We start from the raw sequence: 19,103 nt of genomic DNA, 5'->3' as shown, positions 1-19,103 counted from the left end.
AGACGCAAGGGCACCCAATACGTATATACCATGGTCATCATAGTCACACACAAAGAGAACTCTGAGAATCAGCTTGTGTAGGGTTTTGATAGGTAACTATTTTGGGCGTGTTTTATTTCTGTGGCCTAATGTGGGGTGAATACTATCACGTCGGGGGTCGAAATCTAAACAGTGTTGTTGGCCCTGGTTAACACATAAATGGGAGACTCCTAAGAAGCTCAGGGTTGCCACACAGAGGGCGACAAGGGCGAACTGTTTCCAAGTGACTTGTGCCTTCAAAACCCTACTGAGTTGCCATAAGTTGGACAGATAGATGAGTGAAATGTCCTATGACTGGGTGGTAGTTGTGCTTAGAGAAGCAGAGTTGACAGGATTTTTAAAGGGTTTGAGAAGAGAGAAAAAGGAAGATGAATGGATGAAGAGATTTATGGAGATGCTGTGGGAGGGTGAGAGAAATCTGTATTGTTTGCATGGAAGTTATGAGCCTAAGTAACAGAGTAAAATAAGCCTTCTGTGGCGAGGTCTATTTAAAGTACTAAAGAAAGAAGGAGGATATTACCTGTATATAACCATTACACTTATGAACCACATTGAAACCACTGCACTGTTATGCTTCTAAATAAAATATTTTTGTTTAAGAGAAAACAGCTGTTTCAGTTAGAGTCAAGGATACACTTTGACCTCCAAGTCAACCCCACCCCCACCCCCCACTGTTCTGTTATTCTACTCAATATAACTAAGCCGTCCTGGTTTTTTGGTTCAGCTAAGAAGTCTAAGAGGAGAGCTTTTGGTGGCAGCAAAAATAAACAGGAATTGCTAAGAAATACTCCTGAGAGGAGCCACTGCAGGTGCTACAATTCAGGGGGTCAAGCATTGCAGACTGTCTTTCACACACTGTACTTCCTTCCGTCTACATTTAATACAGAAACTAACAGCAAAGCCCACTGCAGGGAAGATGCAATGGGAGAGGAGGCATTTCCTGGGTTGCTCTGCCAGCCTGGGGTCTTTGCTGGGGTGGAGGGCTTCTCCGGACCTGCAGAGCAGCAGGCACCAAGGTTCTGCTGGCCTGGGCGTCCTGTTGGGGTGGGTGGGTGGGGGAGGCAGGAGGGCTACCCTTACAACAGCCCAGTGAGGTAGGTTAGGCTGAAAAAATGTGACTAGCTCAAAGTCACCTGGTGGCATTTGAACCTGGTGTTGTGTCTTTACAATAAATCCTCCAAACCTTGTAATCAAACTTTATTCAAGTTCATCCAAACACTCTGTAAAATACTCTCACAGCTGCATGCATTCCCCTTCCTTACATGTCCTTCAACACTAGCCTCTCAAGGGGACACGCACACTCCACCCCACCTGGGTCTGCTGGATTCTAGCCTCACACGCTCACCATTAAGACCAGGTGGCCACCAGAACATCCCACTTCAGGGGAGCACGGCTTCCCACGAGCTCCTGCTCAGGCCATTCCAGGTACATGCAGCACAAAATGAGGCAGAGGGCAGATCTACACAGCACAAGCCCCCCACCCCCACCATTCTGAAGACAGAGCCCAGCTCCCACACACACGTGGACCCCCTCCACAGACCAGCACAGCTCTCAGAGTGGCTCTCTTTCAGGAACTTTTAGACAGGCTGAACGCTGCACCTTGCCGTTTGGATTCTCCTGCATGACAGGGCGAGACCCACCTGCAGACCACCACAGGACTCCAGGGGAAGGCCGCCAGCCTGGGGATCCCCTGAGATTGTAGATCACCTACAGAGATCAGCTCCCCTGGAGAAAATGGGTGCTTTTGGGGGGCAGGGGGTTCTATGGTGCTGTACCCCACTTTCCTCCCCAGGCTCCACTCCCAAACCTCCAGCAGCTTCCCAACCTGCCTATTCTACCCCCCCCCCCCCGCCCCACCCCCCAATTCTCACCAGTGGCTGGAGGGAACCAGGCAGCCCTACAGTCAAGGCAGGTGAGAGCATCCCTAAGTCCCAGCAAAGGAAGAGCATCCCATTCACTGACAGCACCCAGGAGAAAAACTACCAGGCGGCCTCCACCAAAGCACGTGCGCCATGCGCCAGCACCACAGGACAGCCACCACTCCAGGTGCAGGCTCTCAATCTGGGCAGGGCTCCAGGGGTGTTGTCGAGGCCACAGGGAGGAGTTTTGTGGGCCGACTTTTAGCTCGGCTAGGGGAGAGGTACATGAGCAGAGCAGCAGCCAACCCTGCCGGACAAGATGCAGGGAAGTCATAGGGTTACCAACCTCCAGGTGGGGCATGGAGATCCCCTGGAATACAACTGACCTCCAGGCGGCAGAGACCACTTCCCCTGCAGGAAAAGGCTGCTTTGGAGGCTGGGCTCTACGGGGGAGCTGAATTCCAGGAGGCCTCCTGGGTCCACCCTGAAGCTCTTTTGGGGTTGCCACCCTCCAGGCAGGACCTGAAGATCCCCCGGAATAACAACTGACCAGCAGAGCTGCCATAGAGCTGCCCTTTTACGCAAGATGGACTCTGCCCTCGGGATTTTCCTGCCTGGCGGGGCAAGATCCACCTGCAGACCGGCCGTCTCTGAAGTGCATGGAGCCAGTCTGGAGGTCCCCTGGAGTGAGCGGTCACCCGCAGGCGACAGAGATCAGCTCCTCTGCAGGAAATGGGTGCTTTGGGGGGCGGGGGGAGGGTCCAGGAGCTGAGCCCTCTGCTCCAGGGGGCCCACCGCGCCCCACCCCCGAGCCTCCGGGGCCCTCCCACTTGGATCTGGCTCTGCACGTGTGGCCGGGGGGCAACCCAAGGCGCGTGAGAGCATCGTGGAGCCCCAGCAAAGGAACCTCTCCAGCCACTAAGGAGAAAAACCACAAGGCAGCCTCCACCGAGGCAATGGGGTCTGTGTGGAACTGCACCCTCCCCCCCGGTCCCTCCCCCCCTCCGCCAGCCCTGCGCTCTCCCACGCTCCACACTTGGCCTACCTAGCAAGCACCACACACCCCGCGGACTCTTCGCCGCCTCCCCCTCGGCTGGCGGCTTTTATGGGGCAGTCAGAAGACCGGCTTGGCCTCCCTTCCGCCCCCGTGGCGTCATTTCCGGCCCGCTCCTTCGCGCCCCCTCCCCTTGCAGGGTCAGGTCTGGGCTTCCCGTCTCGTCAGCAACCCCGGGAGGGCGTCCGTTGGGGGAACAGGCGGCGGAACCGGCCGGGCCTTGGCCTGCGCATGCGCCTGCCTCTTCGGCCGGACGAGCCGGGACGGCCGAGTTATTCCTCCTCATCGAGTTTGACTGGCCGGCCGCGCTCCTCGACCGGCTCCCGAAGCAGCAGAGCGGCGGCCGCCGGCGGCCAGGGGAGCCAGTCCAGCAAACTCGATTGCAGTGGTCGAGTCAAGTCGAATCAATCAGTACCAATCAATCAATCAATCAGTCAGTCCCTTTATCGGCATAAAATAAATAATAAAAAGCTGAGGGTAGAAGGCAAAGCTCGTAAGGTCAGATTCCTATTACAAGAAGTTATAACCATATTTATTTTTAAGTTATTTATGTTATTTACTTACAAGCTGTTTATAAACTTATTTTTATTTACTTTACACTTTATTTTTAAAAGTATTTCAACAACCTGACAAGAGTACTAATAGCCAAGCGAGCAAAAGGTCTTAGAGGGTCTCATGTTAAGAACTTATATTTATTCTCTATTTCTTTATGTTTGTTTTATATTTATTCTATATGTTCTTTATTTGTATTTATTAATATGTTATTTTTACATTCTTTACGTTATTTATTTAAGAAGGCAAAGGGCCTTCCCCCTTGTAAGATGTTTTCTGGTGAAACAGATTTTTTGGGGACTGGGTACGTGGCACTAGTCGTTCATACTGGCAGCGGTTTATTTCGTGGTCTATACACACTCACTGACAAGAATGCTGACATTTCTTCCACTGTTGCAACTTATCTTGCCTTAGCTCTTAAAACGAGACCCTCTAAGATCTTTTGCTCAGTGGATGATAGGTATTCTTCACACCCACAGTAAAAGACCACCTGTCAAGAATACTAATAAAGGTAAAGTAAAAGGTCCAACCTAGAGGGTCCCATTTTAAGAGCTAAGGCAAGATACACAGCAATGGTGGAAGGAATGTCAGTGTTGTCGTCGACCAGAATATATATCACAAAATAGATGGTTGCCTGCATGAATGCCTAGTCTCCAAAAATCCATTTCACCAGAAAACATCCCACGCGGGAGATGGCTCTTGACTTGAAGTCGATGAAAATGCTAACTCGGGGTGCGGTGGCAGTAAAAAAGATTTCTTGCTGAGGATTATTAGAAAATGAATTTAACATTAAATAGCCACTGTTATTATGTATAGATAATATGGCCTCATTTCTGGTTGCAACCTGAAAAAGGACATTGTGGCATGTAATGGGCCCTTTCTTTAAACAGAAGTGGAGACCCATGTTTGTTTTGACTGTAAAAACAGAGATCACTTAGGTAGGTGTAACCTCTAACTGTGGGTTCTGTGGGGCAGAACTTGGAAAGAGTTGCAACAACTAAATTTAAAACAAAATGGTTTACTTTTTTGAACAAATAACACTTATTAAACATTAACATTTAAGTGGGGTGCTGTGTGGTTTCCAGGCTTCATGGCCGTGTTCTAGCAGCATTCTCTCCTGATGTTTCGCCTGCATCTGTGGCTGGCATCTTCAGAGGATCTGATAGTAGGAAAGGAAAGCAAGTGGAGTATATATACCTGTGAGTAAAGGTCAATAGCATAAGCATTTATTGTCATTGTGCACGCACAACGAAATTTACAGCAGCATTCCTCGATGCACACAATTTCAGACTCATACCCCATCCTCACTTTCCCCATCCTCCACCCATCCCTACACAGCCCCAAACACATCAACACGAAGCTGCGGAGTCCAGCATAGCCACAGCTCTAGAGTAGAAGCTGTCTCTAAGCCTCTTTGTCCTAGTTTTGATAGACCTGTATCGTCTGCCGTATGGTAACAGTTCAAAAAGAGAGTGTGCTGGATGAGACAGGTCTCTCAGAATATTTTGGGCTTTCTTTAGGCTTCGGGAATTATAGAGTTCTTCCAAGGAGGGGAGAGGGCAGCCGATAATCCTCTGTGCAGTAGTGATCACCCTTTGGAGCGCCTTCCTATCTGCCACTGTGCAACTGGAGAACCATACACAGATGCAGTAGGTTAAGACACTCTCTATAGCACAGCGGTAAAAGGACACCAGGAGTTTTCCATTCAGTTGTTGTTTCCTTAAAAGTCTCAGATAGTACAGTCTTTGCTGGGCCTTCTTAACCACCATGGCAGTCTGTACGCCCCAGGTCAAGTCCTCTTTAATCATAATGCCCAGAAATTTAAAACTAGCCACCCGCTCTACTTGATCTCCATTTATAGTCAAGGGCTGAATTTCTGAGCTATTCCTTCTATAGTCCACTATAAGCTCCTTTGTCTTGTTAGTATTAAGAACCAGGTTATTTTCCCTGCACCGTGAGAGCAATCGGTCCACCTCACTCCAATAGGCAGACTCATCCCCTCCAGAGATGAGCCTCACCACCGTTGTGTCATCGGCAAATTTGATAATGGTGTTATTATGATAGACAGGAGTACAATCATATGCATAAAGGGTGAACAATAAAGGACTCAACACACAGCCCTGTGGCGTTCCCATATTTAAGAACTGAGGAAACCCGATTTTCCAGTCTAACCCTCTGGGAACGTCCAGACAAGAAGTCCCTAATCCACAAACAGATTGAATGTGAGAGTCCAAAATCCACAAGTTTTGTCACCAGTCTTTGGTGAGGGCATCTGAATAGGAGTGGCCTGGCAAGTGAGCAACAATGGAGATAGCAAGGTGAGGCATCTGAATAGAAGTAGTCTGGCCTTTGTTCCCTTTGATTATCTATAGTCATCCTATGTTTGTGTGGAGCTGATTAGTCACTGTCTTGACTCTAGTGGAAAAGCTTTAGGCTTCAAAACTCCAAGGATTGGGACCCTGTTCATTTTCAAAGGTTTCTTTTCCCTTTCTGTTGAAATCTGGCCCATGTGCTTGTGTGGATTTCAGGCGTGGCTTCTCTGTGTAGTCTGACACAGTGGTTGTCAGAGTAGTCCAGAATTTCCTGTGTTTTCAAATAACATTCTGTGTCCAGGTTGGTTTATTGTGTGTTCTGCTATTGCTGATTTTTCTGGCTGAAATAGTCTGCAGTGCCTTTCGTGTTCTTTGATTTGTGTCTGAGCGTTGTATTTGATGGTTCCTATGTAGACTTTTCCACAGCTACATGGTATGCGGTAGACTCCTGCAGTAGCTAGAGCCGTGGTGGCAAACCTTTGGCACTCCAGATGTTATGGACTACAATTCCCATCAGCCCCTGCCAACATGGCCAATTGTAGGGGCTGATGGGAATTGTAGTCCATAACATCTGGAGTGCCAAAGGTTCGCCACCACTGAGGTAGAGGATCCCTTTTGAAGGAGGTGGGGTTTCATCTTGAAGGAGGTGGGATTCACAGATTCTGTTTGCGCGATCTACCAAAGTTTTTATGGTGCTCCTTTTTTGTCCTGGATGATGATTGGAGTTTTTGTGTAGATATCTATCCATGTGCGTAGGTATATATATACTCCACTTGCTTTCCTTTCCTACTATAGGATCCTCTGAAGATGCCAGCCACAGATGCAGGCGAAACGTCAGGAGAGAATGCTGCTAGAACACGGCCATACAACCCGGAAAACCCACAACAACACCCTAGTGATTCCAGCCATGAAAGCCTTCGACTATTGAAAGCCTTCGACATTAAAGCCTTCGACATTAACACTTCACAGTCCTGTTGAGTTGCATTTCAAGTCCTTCTATTTACAGTCTTGTAATGTCAAGTCCAATTCTTCCTGCTGGTGGTTGGCTTATGAAGACTTCAGAGGCTTGGTGAACTGGATTCAAAATGATGAAGGTCCCCAAAAGAACTCCCATCAACTACATACACAGAAAGCCCTGAAACAATAAATTCGAACATTTACAATGCAGCAAAAATAAACAACTCCCTTCCCACTAGTTCCCAACAACTTTGCAGTTACCTTAAACAAAATGTTAAGAGCTTATAAAGAATTAAATCCAGGTCCCAGCCTGGTAGCCCAAGAGCTTCCTCCAACTTCATGAGTTTTTGCAGCCTCCTGCTGCTTTGAGTCTCCACCCCTTTCTGGGTCAACATAAATAACAAGGTTTTATTTTTTTAGGGGTTATTTGAAAGAACAGACCAGAAGCACCGGTCTCCAGATAGCCAAAGGCCATGTACCTGGTGTAAGCACATATGTTTAAACAAGTTAGTGTGATTTGATTGCTTGCAGGTACAACCTGCTTTCACTGACTAACCAGTTTGCTGAATCCTTTTGATTCCACCCACACCAACCTGACCCAAGAATCAGACTACAGAGGTCTGATGGTTACTACTAGAGATAGGCTTCACAACTGGGTGCCAGAGCTGAACCTCTCTGTCTGGCAGAACTTCCCTTCAAGCAGTTTCCCCTCTTGCTGAGGCAGACCCCAGAATGGCTCCTTATCTACTTCCCTCCAACATTTTATCCTACCCATGGAAGGTGATTGGATGCTGAGAGCCAGCAAGGTATAGAGCAGGGGTAGGGAACCTGCGGCTCTCCAGATGTTCAGGAACTACAATTCCCATCAGCCTCTGTCAGCATGGCCAATTGGCCATGCTGGTAGGGGCTGATGGGAATTGTAGTTCCTGAACATCTGGAGAGCCGCAGGTTCCCTACCCCTGGTATAGAGGTTAAGGGCAGGTGGACTCTAATCTGGAGAACCAGGTTTGATTCCCCACTCCTCCACATGAGAAGCGGACTCTTATCTGGTGAACTGGATTTGTTTCCCCACTCTCCCACATGAAGCTTGCTGGGTGACGTTGGGACAGTCATAGCTCTCTCTGAACTCTCTCACCTCCACCTACCTTACCAGGTGTCTGTTGTAGGGAGAGGAGGGGTATTTCTAACCTGGAAAGTTTTTGTATCTCAGAATTATAAAATAATGACTTTGGCCAGATTGTTTTTCTGATCCTCCATTTTCTACATCTCAATAATGAGACAAATACAATATTTTATGTGGCTAATGTATACAACTCATATATGTGAAATTTCATGAAGGAATCTATCCTTTGATTCTTCTGCCAGTGGTTTTACTGGGTGACTTTGATCTAGTAACTTTTGCTATGTTTCAGTTTTCTCATGGATTTGTGAGACTTTTGCAGTACCCCAGAACCTACCAACATCCGTCAAGGACTCCAGAAAGGAAATCATACAGTAGGAAAGGATCAGACAATATTTCAATCACCTCTGATGCTTATTCTGCTCCCAAGCTGGCTTCCAAATCAGATTGGGGGGTTTTATCAGCAAAAAACGAACACATTAACTTTACAGCCCAGTCGCCAGCATCCTGAGACCCCAGTCTTAGAGTTGTTAATTAACAAATTTTGCTGAATATGTTGCAACAGCACAGCAGCAAAGAAGATTTCTTTGGCAGGGTCACTTCTACTTCATAGGCTTCTACTGGGCTCGGTGGCATGCTCAGTCAGATATTTTATATTTTATTTATTTTACCAAATTTCTATACCTCACCTTGACTTCACGCTCAGGGCAGTTTCCAACAAAACAAATACCCAAGTAAATACAATTCTAATTATCTGCTATAAATTATTTTTAAAAACTATACACACATCTACTAAAAACAAGACAGCAAAAACATCTACTTTCACTGAGCCCCAATAGATCATGAAAGAAGGGGAAGATGAAAACAAAATCTATTATCTAAAACTGGTGATTGGGGGGACAGAGGAAAGGGGAGGCCAAAATAGTAACCTCAATAAGCCTGATGGACCAGCTGTGTCTTATAGACCCTGCAGAACTGCATTAAATCCTGCATGGCCCCAGTGTCATTTGACATAGCGTTCCACTAGGCTGGGGCCAGGGCTGAAAAGGCCCTGACTCTGGTTGAGGCCAGCCAGACTTCCTTCAGGTCGGGGACCACAAGCAAGTTTTCACTAGATGATCAAAGTGTCCATCAAGGGACATAATAGGAGAGATGGACCACAGCTGCATTGGTCTCAGACAGTTTTCGGGCTTGGTATGAATGTTCCACCCGCTGCCACCCCCTCGCTTTGGTAGGAATTGCCCACTGAGAGGACGAGGGCTCCCAGCTTCATCTCCCTGTTCTAAAGCCTTGCCTTTTGTGTCTGCTGCTGTTCAGAGTCTTATAGCCACGGGGGCAGCTGAGTGCCTTATGTACCACTAAGGGACAACCGACTTGCTAACTGACAGACCTGCTTCTTGGGACTTCTGTTTTAAAATAGCACACCCAGAACAATGGAGGTCTAATGTGGTACAGAGAATGACCACCAGCTTTAAAAGTTATAAAGCATTTCTTATAAAGAAAATGTCCACACACATGGTCTCGCGCACAGCACAAGCTGAGCGAGGGATCCAAAAGGAAAAGGTGAAATGCAGTTCCTGTGTCCCTCCCCCTGTAATGCTTAAGGGAATGTTAACCTAAGACTGGCTCTTGAGTGTAAAAGGTTACTGCTGTTCTAATGGGTTCCCATTACCTTGAAGCCTCTGCTCAGGTGTGCAGCCCTGCACATGGCAACGGCTGCCTCTAGGAGACCTCAGGTGAGACTTTCCTCCAAGCTCCTAGGACTTTTATTATTTCTCCTCTATCTCCCACTCATAAGGTCAGGTCAGGTCAAAGAGGTTTTTCTTGAGATTTCTTGGAAGTTTTTCCTGATATCTGTCTAGCACATGAAGTCCCACCTCTGCCCGACCGAGTCACATTTATGCCATATCCAGCCCTCGCAACAAATTAGCCTCTTAACAAATATCCCTGCTGTAAGTCCTCCAGATCTCTGTCCCCTGCAAGAAGTCACTGCCTAGCTGGAGGGGTGTGTGTGTGTGTGACATGATCATCTCCTTGCATTCTGCCAGGCCTGCCGTTTGCCTTTCTAAAGGCTTGGTGGGTGACTCTGGCAAGCAATTGACTCCTCCCGCCTGTGCTCTGCAAGGGACAGAAAAACCTTTTAAAACTCAAGGTGAACATTTTGCTCAGTTCAAGCCACCAAAGAAAAACACACACATCACTTCTCCAAATCTGAATGAATTGCGAGTGAGTCCAAGTTGCACAGTTCACATGTTAGTTTTGGTTTATCATCTTTCAGAAATAATATTCCCTGTGGCTCACAGTCCATCTCTGTGGGGGAAGTTATTGTAAGGCTCTCTACTTATAGTTCTTGCAAACATCACTGCAAAAACAATGAATAGCTATTAGCAAGGCAGGTGGCTGGAACGTGGGGCGTACAAAGCTCTTGTATACCTGAGCAGCTCACCAGCCACTGGGCGTGACAGAAAATGTTTGCATGAACAGTCTGGAAAGAAAGCCCACGTAAAACAAAAGTTATAGGGATGTTTGTGAAAGTTTCTCTCCGTTTATATTTCTACTTCCAAATTATTTGCTTGTGTACATGTAGCGGCACCAATGTGTTATCAATCACTTGTTTGTTCATGTTTGACTTCCAGACTTTGTCCCAATGCATGAGTGCCATTTGGCATCATTTTCAATGCCTTCCGATAATTCACATTCTTTTTTCCCCTTAGTGCAGGTTACCACTGACCCCAAACCAAACAAACAAGAATTGTGGTCCAAATAATACCTCCCACCACTGCAGACCATCAGGCGTTTCCACCATGCTCTGAAATATTTGCATACTACTTGTGTAGTGTTGTATAATACTTCTGTTACTTTTGGATGTAAGTTTGGGAGTCACAGTTTCTGAGCCGTATTTGGATGTGAAAGAGAGTCTAATAAGGCTCATTCCGCACACGCAGAATAATGCACTTTCAAACTGTTTTCAGTGCTCTTTGAAGCTGTGCGGAATAGCAAAATCCACTTGCAAACAATTGTGAAAGTGGTTTGAAAACGCATTATTTTGTGTGTGCAGAAGAGACAGCTGATGGCCGCTCTTCTTCAATTCTTTGAGGCAAACGCATGGGTCCAGCAGGCCAGCCCAGCAATTGGTCCGTTTAAAGCCGCTGCTCTTTAGACAGTCTTCATTGGCAGGGACACAGTTAGATGGTGCCAGGTGCCGATTTGTCCAGTTGTTTCAGAAATATGTGGGTAAGTTCCCTGGAAGTCTGAGACCTACCACTTGTCTGTATGACCCTTCATCTTCCTAGCTGTTTCAGTCTGCTGGGGTGAGGCGGGGCTAGCTGACAGGGCTAATGCCTCCTTGAGAGGGGTGGTCACTTTAGGCTGTGGTGCACCCACTTCTGAGGAAGTCTGTCTTGACTCAGAGATCTCAGTAACTATTTACCAGTCTCAAATGTTCCATTCTTGAACAAGGTGGTTGAATAAGTAGTGGCTGAGCAATGTCAGACTTTCCTGAATGAGACAAATTGCTTAGATCCAGTCTCATTTTAAGTCTGTTTATGGGACTGAAATAATAGCGCTGGTCATCCTGGTGGACAACTTGCGTTAGGAGATAGACATCAAAAGTGCGACTTTGTTGATTCACCTGGACTTCCCCATGGCTTTGATACCATTGGTCATAGTATCCTTTTGGACCATGTATTTTATTTATTTACTTCATTTATATCCTGCCTTACTCCCTAATGGGGACCTAAAACAGCTTACATTGTTCCCTTCTCTATATCCTCACAAAGCCTCTGGGCCCTTGAGGTCCCGCAAGGTTCCCTGTGGGTGAGATCATCTGGAGATTTTCATTGGGATGTCAGTCACCAACAGGCAGATGACAATCAGCTCTACCTCATGCTTCTGGCTGTGCCATATTCACTCTCTATATAGGTATGTAATGGAACAGTCCTCTATTGTCTGTGTAATTTAGCTTGGGTCCAGTGGGAGGAGCTCTTGGTTCCAGTTCCTAGTTCTTGCATGTTAGCTAAAACTGATGGATGTTAAGAGTTGCTCTTCTTGCAAAGAAAAAACTGTTGATTTGGATCAGCTTGTCTCTGCTGAATGAATTTGAGAACCGGTGCCTAAGGAAATACTATGCTCCAAGGGATACCACACTTGCTGGATCCAGGCACAGTGTAGAAACCCTGAATGTATTATGCCTAGAGGTAGTTTTGGAGGGCCCGTGGGCTAATAAACTGAACCTTGGTCCTGATAAGATGGAGTCATTACTGGTGAGGGAAGGTCTGACCAGGGGTGTAAGGTACCACCTGTTCTGGATGAGATTGAACTCCTCTTGAAGTTCATGGTTTTCATTATATGATTTTATGATGCATGTTTGTAATTTGTTAGCTACCTCGGTGGCCCTCATAAGGACAGAAAGGAACAGTATGAAGCGAAGGGCCACTATATATGCATGAACCTAGAGCAGTGGTGGCGAACCTAAGGCACGGGGGGCCAGAGGTGGCACTCGGAGCCCTGTCTGTGGGCACGCACAGAGTTCATCATGTGGGGGGGAAATCGCTTCCATCCTAGGGCTGCTGGCCTGGGCTGCTGGGTTCGTGGGATTATTAAAGCATTACTAACCTAAAACCTAGTAGTCTTTGGGGAAGCAGTGTAGGTAACCCTGTTAAGTGCTGTTAACCCCTGCTGATTTTCATGTGAATAACTAAAGCGCGATCCTTTACCTGGGAGTAAGCTCGGTTGCTGGCAACGGGGATTGCTTCTGAGTAAACCCTCCTAGGGTTGTGATTCGAAGAATTCCATGGTTGCTTCAAAGCAAAGCCACCGACTACCACCAAGCTTACTCGCGAGTAACTCATGCCTCTGAGCCAACCGTTTTTTCTAAACTAAAACCTCAGTATTCAGGTTAAATTGCTGTGTTGGCACTTTGCGATAAATAAGTGGGCTTTGGGTTGCAATTTGGGCACTCGATCTCAAAAAGGTTCACCATCACTGACCTAGAGGTAACTTTTAATCAAAGATGAGATAGTCAGAAGTCAATATATGATGTGTAGTGCATGGTGTTTGCTTGCATGTTTTGTTTGTCTGTTTTACAGGTGAGAAAATTAAAAAAAACATCTTTTTTGGTAAAGGGTGGGGAATACATTGAAATAATAAACAAACAAATAGATAAAAATCTAAGAAGACATTTTATTAAGACTTTTATTTAAAAAAAATGGTAAAGAATCTCAAATAGGTTTGGCCCAAAGGCATTCTTAATTTAACAACAGCATCACGTGAACTGAGATGTGTCCACTTGAAAACACTGAACATGTTGCTTGGTTTATAAATCACCCTGCGCTGGTGAGAAGGATCCAGTCTAGTCTAGACACACTTCCTAGCCCTTCTGCTCTTTGGTAGAAAACGTTACCCTGCAGAAAGGCCCAGGGTGAAGCAGTTTGGAGGGAGGCCTCAGAAACCAGGGGCAGTTGTTTGACAAGAGGCTGCTCAGACTTTTGGGTCTGTCTAGCCCCTTTCCAGTCTGTCTGTACATCACCCTCTAGATCAGGGTCCCCAGTGGGCGACATGGCATCTGAAAACAAACACCTTTCCTGGCTCTCACCAGCATTTGTGGAACATGGGTAGGACTTTTGCCCAACAGGGTATCTGACTGACCCTTTGAGATCTGACGGGCTGTGAAGGTTAAAAAAAATGTTTTGGCAACAGCAGCCGCTGCTGCTGGATCTTCATTGCATGACTGGAGGCAAGAAAATGTTTCCAAACAAAATGCTCATTTAAAAAGGCATCCTGTTATGCCCGACTCCTGCCTGAAATGCTGAAGTGTCATGCATATCCTGACATTTAGCGGCTGGTTCCACCCAGGACAGCCACTGGGGGTTTGTGCCCAACCACCTTCTGTCAGAATTGAGTTCCCCAATATGGATGATCGGGAACAACTTCCTGATGTTGCACCTCCAGTGTCAGGAGTGACCGGGAATACAGTTGAGGAATGCTGAATATTGGGGCGAGACACTCAAGACTGTTGAGGGAAAGGGGCAGAATTGGCCTCCCTGATCCCAGAGTACCTCCATCCACTAAGGGGTTCTATTGGTTCTTCTTAGCCTGGTTGGGTGTAAATGCATCCAGGTCAGGGTTCAATCTCTGCCTAGGTGACAGTTAGATTGATGTTCTGATTGCAATGCCTTCCATGAACCCAAATCCCCAACTCTTCCTGCCTCTTGCTCTGTTTTCCTGCCTGCCACTCCAGCCTAAGCCTCTAGCAGAATTTCCACCTGGGCACTGATCTCTCTGGCCACCAGAATGCGCACCTCTGGCTGTTTTACCTCCTGGTGACCTGTTCCCCAGTACAGTCACCCAGAGCAGATCACAACAGAACAATTCAAGAGGCAGCTTTTGACACTAAGGTCTTGCCTGCAGTGGGGGTGCCATTCCTGACTAATGGACTAGTATTGGGCTCCTCCTTCTGGTGGGAGGATTGTTCTGATTTGCTGGTGCTGCCCTCCAATATGGGGGGGCCAAAGCGTTTGGCTCGGCTCTCCTCTGTGCTCGGCGCAATGGACAAGAAGCAGCACATCAGCCTGAAGATGGCCTGCCGCAGGTCCTTACTGGTCAGGGTATAAATGACAGGATTCAGTAGAGAGTTAATCATCGCCAAGCCCAGGAAATAATCCACCTTGTAGAGTACACTGCAGGCTCGGGTTTGGCATGTGACATCCAGCAGTAAGAGGAGGAACAGGGGCAGCCAGCAGGCAATGAACATGCCCACCACGGTGGTCACAGTTCTCAGCAAGGACATGTCCTTCTTGGGTTTCTTGAGCACGCCCTTGTGAAGGTAGCCCAAGCGCTGCCTGTGGGACGTGACCATGCAGTAGATCCGGGCATACAACACCACGATGGAGATGAGGATGGCTAGGAAAATGCTGATGCAGAAGAGGATGTAATGCTTGGAGTAGAGAGGCAAGACCGTGGAGCACTCAGGAAGGCGACCGATGCAATTCCAGCCCAGGAGTGGCAGCAGTCCAAGCAAGATGGCGGCTCCCCAGCTGGCCCCCACCAGCAACAGCATGCGCCCTTTCTTGTTCCCATGGTAGAGTCGCACCCGGATCATGGTGATGTGTCTCTCCACGGCGATTGCAAAGAGGCTGAGGACAGAGGCGGCAAGGGTGACAAAGACCCCCCCTTCACGCAGGAACCATTGGACGGGAGTCAGCCAGAGGGTGCTGGGCCCTGATAGGATGATATTGGCAGAGTAGGTGACTCCAGCTAGCAAGTCTGACAAGGCTAGATTCCCAAGCAGGTAATACATGGGCGAGTGGAATTTCTTGTTCCTCCATATGACCAGCAGAACTGCTAGATTTTCAGCCACAATGAAGGCACACACCACCAGGAAGACGACGGCTTGGGCTTGGAAGCTTCCCCTGTACTTCCTATTGTGGAGCTTCCCTGTGTAGTTATAGTGCAGGGAAATTATGTTGCTGTTGGGGTGGTGATACTCCTGAGAGGAGATCTGGACCAAAGAGGGTAGAGATTCCATGATGATGGGAGTTCATGCGACAACCCCACCCCCCTTCATCTTGCAGGTCCACGCGGAATTATGTGTTCTCTCCCACCCCACCTGACGTCACGCCGTGCCTCTGTTGTGCTTGTCCCACGGGAGCAATACTGCCATTTCACAAATATTCTCATTCCCCCATTCCGGTCCAGGAGAAGCCGTCACGGTACTCACAATCATGAAGGAACCTAGAAAGTTAGCAAGAAACCCTTGTTCAGTTGATGTGCTTGCAAACTGCAAAGTCAGTAAAGGCCAGAATAGTGTAAGGGGGAGAATTTGAACAGTACTCTGAGACAAAAGCTGATCCCTGGTAGGCCCTTACTGCCGACGTTGCTGTCAGCAGCTCATGAAAACAGGCCCCAAATAATCAGTTTTATGACGAATCTGGTATGATGATTAATATTATATTTTTTTTAGGCCAGTTCTCACTTTTATTGTTATTACTGGTCATTGAACAGTTTAAGGTATCTGTTCATCAGTGTATGTTAGTAGCCATTTCAGTTGTGATTTGGAAATATGCTAGAACCATACACAATATGCTTGTGAACACCTGCAGAATGATTAAAGAGTGTTCGGAAAATTGTATGTGAGAAAGTTTTGTAACGCCTTTGTGCAAATTTTATGATTCTAAGATTTTAATAAATTTTATTCATTTGGTTTCATCCATTTTTATAATATGTGCATGATTATTTGTATTCTATCTCTTTTTATGCCAGTTGTCAATGTTATTTGTTATTATTGGTCACTGACTGTAAATAAATAATGTATATCCCCAAATAAATGTTAGTCTTCACGATCTTCAATTATCTTAAAAGGCCATTTATGCACTTGCGGGCTCCTTCATATTGACTGAGTATTCTCTTGGAGTTGGATTCTCAGTTCCACTTTCCCCCCTCTTCAAAATTTGCTGCACTGTCAGTTTACAGAATCTCCACAGTTTCTAAAACCTGGTTAAGCCTGATGTGTCTCACTTTCTTCGGGATTTCTCGCTGCTCCTCCCTTTTTCCTCCCACTCTGGGCATCAGCATCACAGACCAATCCAAAGGACTTTCTTTTTTTTAAAAAAATGGGTCTATCACTTGTAAGTTCACCATGCACATTCACACAACAGAATACACAAATAATAATTTTGCATGCCAATTAATTGCCTTTTTAAAAAGAGTGTGTGGTGATCCTAGCAGGAGTAATACTGAGCACAGTATTGATATGGACATATAGCTTATAATGTTTTAACAGTATCATAGCCAGAAATGCATAATACTTCAAAGTCCACAGAATACGTGTGGAAACAAATGGCACACCAACCTGCCAAAACTGTCAGGAATCTTCAAAACACCACCATGCTGGTCTCATCATACCCATAGTCTGCAAAGGCAAAGGGACCAAGAAATTATTCTGAACACAGGGGTCACACAGAAAATGCAAGGCCACGGTGTCAAGTTTGGGAGACATGTAGAAAACTTTAATGGAAGAAAATGGCCCAGAAGGCTGTTTGACCCAGCAACCTGGTGGTTTGCACCAACACAACTGCATATGCAGCATTAAGAATATAAGAGCCCTGCTGGATCAGACCAGGGGTCCACCCAGTCGAGCATCCTGCCTCACAGGGGGGCTACCAGTTCCTCTGGAGAAACCACAACAGGGCATGGAGGCCAAGGCCTTCAGAAGAGCATCAGAAGAGCCCTGCTGAATCAGACCAAGTCCATCTAATCTAGCATCTGGTCTCACATGGTGGCCCAACAACAGCACATTAAGGCCAAGGACTTCATAGGAACATAAAAAGAGTCCGGCTGGATCAGACCAAAGGTCTATCTAATCCAGCATCCAGTCTCACATGGTGGCCCACCAGTTCCAACAACAGGGCATAGAGGCCGAGATCTTCAAAAGAACATCAGAAAATCACTGCTGGATCAGACTGGTGGTCCATCAAGTCCAGCATCTAGTCCCACACAGTGGCCAACCATCAACTGGAGGCGCAAGAACAGGGTGTAGGCTAGAGGCTGACGTCATTGATAGACTTATCCTCCATGAATCTGTCCAATCCCCCTTTTTAACTTTTTTTCAGAAGAAAGTTTATCATTATGGTACAATCTAGACATAAGCATAAACACCATAATTTTACAAGAAATGTTTACCATATTCTTTGTAATGGTTACACATCATATCTTCTCTTTACATTTTTTTGCTTTTTTGCAGAAAAAAAGTTTATTATGCTGTAATTTATACTTAAGCATAAATACAGCTTACAAGAAAGGCTCCCCATATTCTTTACAATTGTTACATATCATGTAACACTTTTTGCAGGGCATAGAGGCCTCTATGCCTCTTTACACTTTTTGCAGAAAAAAAGTTTATCATGCTATAATTTATATAGAAGCATAAACATATTTTTACAAGAAAGGCTTCCCATGTTCTTCGCAGCTGTTTCACATCTCTTGTTACATTTGCCAATTTGACTAGGAGCAAGATTTCCTTACATTTCAGAATCTACTTGTCAACTACAGGGCTTGAGTCTGATTTCCAATATCATGCATATACTAATCTAGCAGTTGTTAAGAGATATACAATTAAGGTCTGTTTATTTGTCAAAAATATGGCTAGATAGCTTAGTAGCATGATGACCTCGGTAGAAAAAGGGAGATTTACCTCACGGCCTTTTTTTTTTTTTTTTAGATAATCCAAAACAGAGGACCAATAGGTGCTCCCTGCAACATCTCTCCCTTTAAGGATGCTTATGCCTGTGGCCATCACGACATCCATCTGGCAGTGAGTCCAACATGGCTTGGTGCAGGCTCTCAAAGGAAAGAGATGTAGGACCATCCATGCTGATAAGAAGGCCTGTGACTTCTCCCCCCAACCACTGTACTTCTGTCTTGTCCATATATCACACCTTTCAAATGTCCCTTTAATCTCAAATCCTGCACAGACTCCTCCTGAATTCCATCTCCTACACTCGTCTCCCACCATCTCCCACCCATTGCTCAGCAGCTGTGCTCACCCGCTTCACCATTCCGCAGACTGAGGTCTCCTTGCATGCAGCTTCCCTCCTCCTCTGTTGTTTAGACAGCCAGGCTCTCTCAGGTTTGCCACCCATACATTCCAGGCAGGCCCTAACATGGTTGCCCGCAACCTGCCCCCTGCGCACCCATGCCAACACCTTTCATTTTCTAGAGGACGGCCGGGTGCCGTCTTGTTTTCTTCCTGGTTAGACTGCCTACCAGGCAGAACAACAACAACCTCTGTCCGTTGGCAAGCTGCAGAAACCTGCTGGGAGAGGCTTAGGTGTGTCTCGAAGATGCCCGGAGAGTTTGCAAGAAAAGTAAAAAAGTGGGGAAAAACAGGATCGCCTGGCTCCTGGAAACAGGTGATCTTGCAAAAAACTGGCAAATGTTCTCACCAGCAGAACTCACACAGAAACAGAGACAGATCTACACTAGAATCTAAATGAGGGCTTCACCCAGAGAGCATCCCTTCGGCAGGCAGAAGGTCCCAAGTTCGATGCTCGGCATTCTCCGGGTCAGATAGCAGATGATGCGAAAGATCTCTGCTTGAGGTCTCTGGAGAGCTGCTGTCAGTCTGAGTAGACAAGATGGACTCTGACGGACTGAAGGTCTGATTTGGTAGAAGACGGCTTCGTGTGTTCATGTGCAGGAAAGCACCATTTCCG

General features: G+C 46.6%; 3 protein-coding genes across 3 annotated transcripts in view; 1 reads left to right on the top strand and 2 right to left on the bottom strand.

Moving 5' to 3' along the window:
- Positions 1-3,135, bottom strand: part of ILVBL (ilvB acetolactate synthase like) — a 46,257-nt gene extending 43,122 nt beyond the window's left edge. The window contains exon 1 of the mRNA XM_048502689.1: positions 2,944-3,135. The gene's annotated coding sequence lies outside the window, so the exon portion shown is untranslated. The remainder of the gene's footprint in view (positions 1-2,943) is intronic.
- LOC125437094 lies at positions 2,485-18,588 on the top strand. Its single transcript, XM_048504463.1, has 4 exons — positions 2,485-2,584; positions 2,685-2,859; positions 2,910-3,450; positions 18,110-18,588. The coding sequence occupies exons 1-4, from the start codon at positions 2,485-2,487 to the stop codon at positions 18,248-18,250; spliced, it is 957 nt and encodes a 318-aa protein (XP_048360420.1). The 3' UTR covers positions 18,251-18,588.
- S1PR5 (sphingosine-1-phosphate receptor 5) lies at positions 13,061-18,522 on the bottom strand. Its single transcript, XM_048502692.1, has 3 exons — positions 18,435-18,522; positions 16,742-16,801; positions 13,061-15,624 (listed from the first exon to the last, which is right to left on the bottom strand). Exon 3 carries the CDS (start codon positions 15,416-15,418, stop codon positions 14,264-14,266), a length of 1,155 nt encoding a protein of 384 aa, XP_048358649.1. The 5' UTR covers positions 15,419-15,624; positions 16,742-16,801; positions 18,435-18,522; the 3' UTR covers positions 13,061-14,263.
- Positions 18,589-19,103: the final 515 nt, after the last annotated feature.

This window comes from Sphaerodactylus townsendi, linkage group LG07 (genome assembly GCF_021028975.2).
Source record: "Sphaerodactylus townsendi isolate TG3544 linkage group LG07, MPM_Stown_v2.3, whole genome shotgun sequence".
NCBI lineage: Eukaryota > Metazoa > Chordata > Lepidosauria > Squamata > Sphaerodactylidae > Sphaerodactylus > Sphaerodactylus townsendi.
This window is presented reverse-complemented; position numbering and strand designations above follow the sequence as displayed.